Source organism: Helianthus annuus, chromosome 9, assembly GCF_002127325.2.
Source record: "Helianthus annuus cultivar XRQ/B chromosome 9, HanXRQr2.0-SUNRISE, whole genome shotgun sequence".
NCBI lineage: Eukaryota > Viridiplantae > Streptophyta > Magnoliopsida > Asterales > Asteraceae > Helianthus > Helianthus annuus.
Genome location: NC_035441.2, coordinates 171640377 through 171648300, shown reverse-complemented (window position 1 = coordinate 171648300; position 7924 = coordinate 171640377). Strand labels below are relative to the sequence as shown.

At 35.3% G+C, this 7924-nt stretch overlaps 1 protein-coding gene across 3 annotated transcripts; it reads right to left on the bottom strand.

The window, feature by feature from the left end:
• Positions 1-841: 841 nt before the first annotated feature.
• On the bottom strand, positions 842-4834 carry LOC110876754 (protein FAR1-RELATED SEQUENCE 5-like). 3 transcript variants are annotated; one of them, XR_004867817.1, is made up of 3 exons: positions 4614-4834; positions 4030-4251; positions 842-1097 (listed from the first exon to the last, which is right to left on the bottom strand). XR_004867817.1 is itself a non-coding variant. In XM_035977872.1 (3 exons), the coding sequence occupies exons 2-3, from the start codon at positions 3789-3791 to the stop codon at positions 1578-1580; spliced, it is 2136 nt and encodes a 711-aa protein (XP_035833765.1). In that variant the 5' UTR covers positions 3792-4251; positions 4614-4834; the 3' UTR covers positions 1480-1577. The 3 variants fall into 3 exon arrangements, 2 of the variants coding, with proteins under 2 accessions (XP_035833765.1, XP_021980604.1); XM_035977872.1 differs by lacking the exon at positions 842-1097 and adding an exon at positions 1480-1610 and having other exon boundaries at positions 1689-4251; XM_022124912.2 differs by lacking the exon at positions 842-1097 and adding an exon at positions 1480-1610 and having other exon boundaries at positions 1689-4242.
• Positions 4835-7924: the final 3090 nt, after the last annotated feature.

Here is a 7924-nt window from a genome sequence, read left to right as displayed (position 1 = left end):
CAATAGTTGAAAAAATCAAACAACACCAAAACAAAAACATATAACCAAAATTCAACAGTCATCTACCAAAATCCATAAAAAAACATCACTAAAATACACACACCGGAGCACGTCCACTTCATATTAAACATCTATTCACCGGAAACAAAATTTCCTTTTCGATGACAGGGTTAGTGGCGAAGCTTGAGATTTCCGATTGGGGGTCGGAGGTCATCTGACCTAAAATTATACCTAAAAAACCGGGGGGTCGAAAACGTATATACCTAAAAAATTCTATACGAAAACTACATACCGGACACTACTGAGCGAAAACTTCGGGAGGTCGGGCGCCCCCTCCTCCCGGCCCCCCACCATGCTACGTCCATGTTGAGGGTGTTGGCAACGGTGGTCAAGGCTGCGGCGACTAGGTTTACATCGGAATAATGAGGTGCGATGGTGGTCAACGGTCAACAAAGGTCTATGGCTGCGGGAGTACACGATGGTTCCGTGGTGATGTCGTGAGGATCCGATCAGATTTAGAGAGAGATCGAGAGAGGTCCGGAGAGAGAGAGAGTGTGAAGAGGTTTAGGTGTATTTAAAAGTTAACAGAAAAAAAAAACCCTCAGTTAGAGGTTTGGATGAAAATGGAAAAAAATGTCAAACGTGAAGGGCAATATGGCACAAAAAAACTTGTTTTGAATGAAACTGACAAACAGGCCCAAACCTTTAAAATAATTTTGACAATTTACTCTTATTAATTTAAAAAACGGAGACATGTTTGGCCGTTTCATTTAACTAATAGCCCATTTACTTGGGGAATAAGTTATAAAAACAAGTTTGTAATTATAAATATTGTAAGGGGAAAGTGAATATGGTGCTGTTAAGCACCTAACCTTACATGTGAAACCCTCAAAACCACGTAGTTTTGATTATGTTTTCTTAAAAAAATGATTTTTATTCTTTTCTTCTCCTAATTTCTCTCCATTTATTTAGCCCACTTTGATTTCATATCCCTATTCGTAACTGTGAAACTTCATGTAGATGAAGCAATCCTCTAGTGATCCCTCCAATAATTTTCCATCGTGTTACCCAATCCAAATGCCCATGTTTAACAGAGTCTACATTGACCGGTCAAACAAATGTTAGATGTGACAAATGGATACGATAAAGGGTGCCAATAAGATATCAAAAAGATAAGTTTCAGACTTAATTTAAAGCATTTGACAAAATGCGTTGTTATGTATAAACCGTGCACCGCGTATCGTAACATCATTTACAGGGAGGAACCAATATATTCAAGCATTTACTATGAGTTCGCTAAATTTTGACGCGTTTAATATGAGTTCGCTATATTTTGACTCGTATAATACGAGTTCGCTATATTTTGACCCGTTTAATATGAGTTCGCTATATTTTGGCCGGTTTAATATGAGTTCGCTACATTTTGACGCGTTTAATATGAGTTTGCTAACATTTTCATAAATAAAATAAAACCCACTAATTGATAACTGAATAAATGTTTAGAGATTCCAAAAACATAGAATCTAATCAATTCTTCATCAAAAACCTACTCTAGAAACGATTGCAAACATCACACATCATCCTTCTCTTTCTTTTAAAGCAGCATCTGCCTGAAAAAATTAAACAAATTTTAGTATTACACTTTCCAAAAAAATTCACTGTTAAATACTAATACACACTATTCTTACCTTCTTTTTCGAGCATCCGGTGATGTTATGACCCTTTTCCTGACAGTAGGAACAAGTTCTCTTTTTTGGTGCTTCAAGGGAAGATTTGATTCTAGTTGCATTTTTTGGACGCCCTTTAGTATTAGTATGAACTAATGGATCCCGGATAGAAATTTGAGGCATCATGTTTACTTGTGAACTTCCCACATTAGAATCTTGTGATGTAATCTCAACTTGTTTGGACTTCGTTCGATTACTTTGTTCATCTAAAAACTTCATCAATATGGTATTTAGCTTCTTTATCTCAAATGGAGAGTCTCGTGCATGTTCGATTGCTTTTCTGAAATTTGACTGAACACACCATAATGTTAACGCACTTACTTCATTTTCACCATGTATATTTCCGAGCCCAATGTTGCTATTATCCAACTTATACCTGGTATCAAGTGTCCATCTAGGTAAAATATAATGATCGGGAAGGGTTTCAACGTGTCTCTTCTTCAAGACATATAAGATATGCTTGCATAATATTCCATATGTTTCAAACTTTGCACATGAACATGTCACATCTATCTTTTGTGACAGACGGAAAGTAACATTTCTCCAGTATATTTTATCAATACCCAATTGGCCAACCTTATATATGATTTCTTCTAAATTTTTGCTTACCGTCTCATGAGTTAAATTGAATGTAGCTTCTGTCCATTCTTTTGTGAATGCATCAAAGAGTTTTCTAGTGTAACGTGAACTTGCTTTTGCCTCTATTGGATTAACAGAAGAAAGAACTGGCTTTGAGTTTATGCTCTTAAAGTCTTCATCTTCTTCAGCTGCCCGTCGAGCCTCAACAGCTTTATCATACTGGATAACAAACTCGTTCAACATGGTCTTTGAATTGACATATCCATCAAAAAATGAATGAATGCTTTCGCTTCTCCCACTTGATGTCATGCCAGCAAAAAAACAATCTTTTAAGTAAGCTTTAGCCCAAAGTTTACGTTGCTTATACATCTCCATTATCCAACTGCCACTTTCAAAATTATATTTTCCACATAAAAATTCCCAACGAGTTTCAAATTCTTCAGCTGTGTTACTTTTTACCCATTGTTTATATAACCCTTCAATGTCATTGTAACGAACTGTAAGAGCTCGAAGATGCTCGATCTCATGTTTCTTAATATGCCATGAACAATAACGATGTCGCGTATTTGGGAAAACAACTCTGATTGCATTGCCGATAGCTTTGTCTTGATCAATAATTATTGCCTGTGGATACTTATTAAACATGCACTTTAGAAAATTTTGAAATAACCATTCAAAAGTTTCTTGTTTCTCATTCTCCAGTAATGCACCACCAAAAAGTATGGATTGACCATGGTGATTCACCCCCACAAATGGAGAAAATGGCATCTTAAACTTGTTGGTCATGTACGTGACATCGAAAACAACAACGTCCCCAAATTTTATATATGAGTCTCGTGATCTCCCATCAGCCCAAAAAATATTTCTTGGAGACCCGTCATCAAATAAATCCACAATAAAATAAAGGTTAGGATCTTCAATAAGTTTATCTTGGAAATGTTTAATGAGCCCATAAAACTCTTTACCTTTATACTGTTTTCGTTGCTCAGCTAAGATATCAGCACACTGCTTTGATGTAACATCATTTTGTAGTGGACTTTTCACCGTATTTACGACCTTCTTGATTTGACAAGGTTTCAACCCAGATCGACCAAGTTCCGTTGCTAGAGATTTGCATGCCATTGAGCGGTGAAACTTCCCATGAGAACGGTGTTTCATTACTTTGGTTGGAGTAACAGTTAGCTCATGATTGTGTACATCATTAAACATATCTACTAACCATTTTCCACCTTTACTTTTAGAAATCCGAAGATATGCTTCACATCCTGTCCTTAAATCCCTGCGACGCTTCTTAACATGCCCAGCGGAACTATTACTCTTTAAATCTTTAAAACCTTGTTTGTTGCATACATATTTCTTTCTATAAGGATCATGTGTTGTCTTATCTCTAAAAGTTTGAAAAATGCGTATTCCAAATGCATGTAAAAAGGCATAGCGGTTGTAAAACTCATATGCATCATCAGGACTGTCAAAATCCATTCCCATTACATCATTATCTTCATCTTTCTCAAACCCATGATCAACGTTCGCGTCTTTATTTTTCTCTATTTCAACATTCAAACCGTCAGCCTGATTTGTTTCCAAAGTTTCCTCCTCTAATTGAGGTTGTAAATCCACTGTGTTATGTACATCCTGCCGATAGCAAAAAAAAAAAAAAAAATAGAGACATTATCGCATTCGGGAAACGATGTACAAATGCATAACGACTATAAAAATCATATACCTCATCAAGAGTATCGAAAACCTGTCCAGTTACATCACTAGCTACTTCTTTCTCAAACCTGAAATCCATGTCTAAATCTTTTCTTAACTCTACTTCAGCATCCGAACCGCTATGTGTGACTAAGTACCCATTTGCATCAATATCGTCAATCAGATTCGTTTTTGAAGCCTCCTCCTCTAGTTGAACTTCTGAATCCATTAGCTTGTGCGTGTCCTGCATTGACTAAAGCAAGAACATATTGGAACCAAAAAATTGGTGATTAAGATAGGAAAAAAAGCGTTGTTAATTCTATTTATTTACATATATTACATGCAAATCTTCCCAATGATTATTGGTTTAAAAGGAATATACTAATAGTTTAACAATGAGAATGGGGGAATCTTACAACTTTAAGCCATCAATTTAGTGAAGTTGAAGTCATGCCTAACTAGAATTACTACGAACAATTACTGTTTGGTGGGAAGCTATAGACTAACATCAAATATTGGAGTCATGGTGGCCCACAATTAATGTGTGGTGGGAAATTGATGAAGGAATTAATGTGTGGTGGGAAATTGATGAAGGATGTAAGATTGTTTTTTTACCTCTTTGATCGATTAACAATTTCTTGAAGGCAAGTCTTGGACGTGGTTTTGATGATGGCAGCGGCAGTAGGGATATGAAATCAAAAGGGGCTAAATAAATGGAGAGAAATTAGGAGAAGAAAAGAATAAAAATCATTTTTTAAAAAAAACATAATCAAAACTACGTAGTTTTGAGGGTTTCACATGTAAGGTTAGGTGCTTAACAGCACCATATTCACTTTCCCCATATTGTAATTATAAATAGATGATCTTTTACTTGCAATTTATCATCACAAGAGCATAAAGCAATAATACTATAACGTGATTGCAGACCATGAACGTAGGTCGGCTAGACCGCAAATCCTTGTGTTCTTTAGTTTTATGCAATTAATTGTGTGTTTGGCTGTTTGCAACCCGATCCTAACATAGACCTCGTTAGAGAAAGGCGTTACTAGTTACATAATTGAATGTTTTACGTTTGTCATCAAATATAACAATTTTATTTTTAAAACTTTATTACGCAAAGGTGTTGACATTAGTATTTTTTTATAATGTTTATCGTTGTATATGAATCAAACAAATCAAACGAAGCTTTGACATGTTCATTCGTTTAGCATTGAATTTGTTCACAAACACAAAACTGAACAAAAAAAATCATGTTTGTGTTAGTTCATTAAGAAATTGAACTTGTTCATGAACACATAAAACAAATAAACACGAACAGACATACACCATTTAAAAAATATATAAAAAACAACATTATCAATCCCAAACATTTAACTTATCACCTTGTTAGTGGGGCTGCAAACGAACCAAACGTTCGGCGAACAGTTCGTGAACCGTTCGGCGGGAAGTTCGTTTGTGTTCGTTCATTTATTAAACAAACGAACACGAACAAGAAATTTCGTTCGTTTAGTTAAATGAACAAACATGAACAGAGGTCATGTTCGTTCGTTTATGTTCGTAAACGTTCGGTAACATGTTCGTTTGTGTTCGATTGTTCATTAGTCTTTTTAGTTTTTATATTTATTTAAATACTTCAAAATTCCGACAAATTAAATATCTAATAAGCGTCAGTGTATTATATATTCTGTTCATGAACGATTGTTTGTGTTCATGAACATTAGTTTGTGCTCATTTGTGTTCGTCAACGTTCGTTTTTGTTCGTTGCCTAAAATTAACAAACGAACACGAACAAGTTCATTTCCTTAACAAACGAACACGAACATAAAATCTCGTTCGATAAGTGTTCGTGAACGGTTCACGAACACGTATATTTCTTAACAAACGAACACGAACTAGGTCTTGTTCGCGTTCGTTCGATTCGTTTGCAGCCCTACTTGTTAGGCTAAGGGGTATGGGGGGCATAGATAGGTCATGGATTGCCACTTAGGATGGTGGATGGATTGCCACGTAGGATGGTGGATGATTTGCTACACCACCCTCTGTGGGAACCGCTATGGTTCACATAGATTACACTATGGCAACCATGCACATCCCTTTCCTTAATTTGTTAAATATATTTTACACAAAATAAATTTTAAAAAGAATAAGGGTGACGGTTTGGGTCATGACCGCACCATTTAGGGTAGTGGATTTGGATGGTGGATGAGAGTGAGATGAAATAACGCTGACATCGAGGGTAATATCGGTCTTAAAGGTCATGACAACACCCTGTACCCTTAAGCACCTTAAATAATAACTATAAAGATAATTATCCCAAAACAAATTAGACATAATTATCTAAAAATAATGTTTAAAAAAACTAAATTTCAAATAACTAACTTTTTAATGAGATAGAAGCTTCAAGCTTCAAATGGATAGGGTTTTTAATTTAAGTATAAGGGTCACAAACTAAATACTAAAAGTAAAAAATTTGAAAAAAACTAACCATAAACACACGTAAACAAATGTTACTAAAAGTTTACGAACGCAAACAAGCGAACCCGATCTTTGGCTGTGTTCATTAATTAATTAATCGAACAAAGTTCCTTATTCATGTTTGTTCATTTGTTAAACGAAAAAACATAAACGAACTTTTTAGTTCTCAACGAACGATTCACAGACAGTTCGATGAATTACAACCCAAGTTGTAAATGGTAACTTAATATGAATTATATAGATCCTGTTCCATCAATCATATCGTTGTACAGAAATCTGGTATTAGTTATTGTAGTACCAAATGCAATCAAAATGCATTCATATTCAGACACCATCTCTCTATTTCTCTCTATATATGCATAGATATATAAAGATAGATAGAGTGAAAAAGATGTGAGTATAAAATTTTAGATGTGTGAGAATAAGATGACCTCATCTATCTAACGTTACTTCAACTAAGACGAATTTATAAATGTACCAACTCGCTTCATAATTTTAAGTTCTACGTGACTTGTATTATTGTAGATTAGACATGTAGTAAATGGTACACTCATTAGTATAAGAGTTAAATGCAATTTTAGTCCCTATAGCTTGAGTCATTTTGACAGTTTAGTCCAAAAATTTCATTTTTTGCCTATGGGTCAAAAAATGTTTCATCATTGCCATTTTAGTCCTCTGGGTTAACTTTATTCATTTTTCTGTTAACGAGAACTGCAATTCGGTCATTTTATATGTCATTCTGTGAACTAGAAGGGCAATTCGACCATATAAAATGACCGAATTGCCTATCTCGTTAACATAAATAATGGATGAAGATAACCCAGTGGACTAAAATGGTAACGATGAAACCTTTTTGGTCCCACATATGAAAAATGAAACCTTTGGACTAACTGACAAAATAAAGAAAACCACAGAGACTAAAATGACATTTTACTATTAGTATAATTATACGCGACTCATAGTCGCATACCATAAACTATGTGATATAATAGATTTTTTCTTCATGATAAGCAAGTCATAAAGTAGATATGCTAATATTGTTTAATATTTTTCAAGTGTGGTTTTTTACCATCTCCAAAGGTAAACTGATCATAGCCAAACCATGAAAAATAACTGTCGAATACTCAAATCCCGGCTGACGTTCAATAGATTCTCGCTGACGTCAAGATACCCCTGCCTTCGTCGCTACAAAAGAATAAACCGTTAGCCTCGCCACGGAGGACCCCGGGAGGGGGATCCGTGACCAAGCTCCGGCGTGAGAGTAAGTAAACTTGCCGGAGAATGAGAGGAGCCTATTCCGATGAGCGTGATCACCGGAATATTTCCTCTAAGGTGTGAATCCAATAAATGTTCATGTGTGTTTAATGTATAAGAATATTGGTCGGAATCAATGAGAGGAGAGTAAATGAGAGTGTATTAAATGTGATACCTTCCGGTCCCCTTTTGCTATC

Bases quoted from the DNA above. Each gene is read 5' to 3' on its own strand.
- LOC110876754 (XM_035977872.1), bottom strand. From the start codon at position 3,791: ATGGGAATGGATTTTGACAGTCCTGATGATGCATATGAGTTTTACAAC. The intron at 1,611-1,688 runs GTAAGAATAGTG...TAATTTTTTCAG, and splicing joins CCGGATGCTCGAAAAAGAAG to GCAGATGCTGCTTTAAAAGA.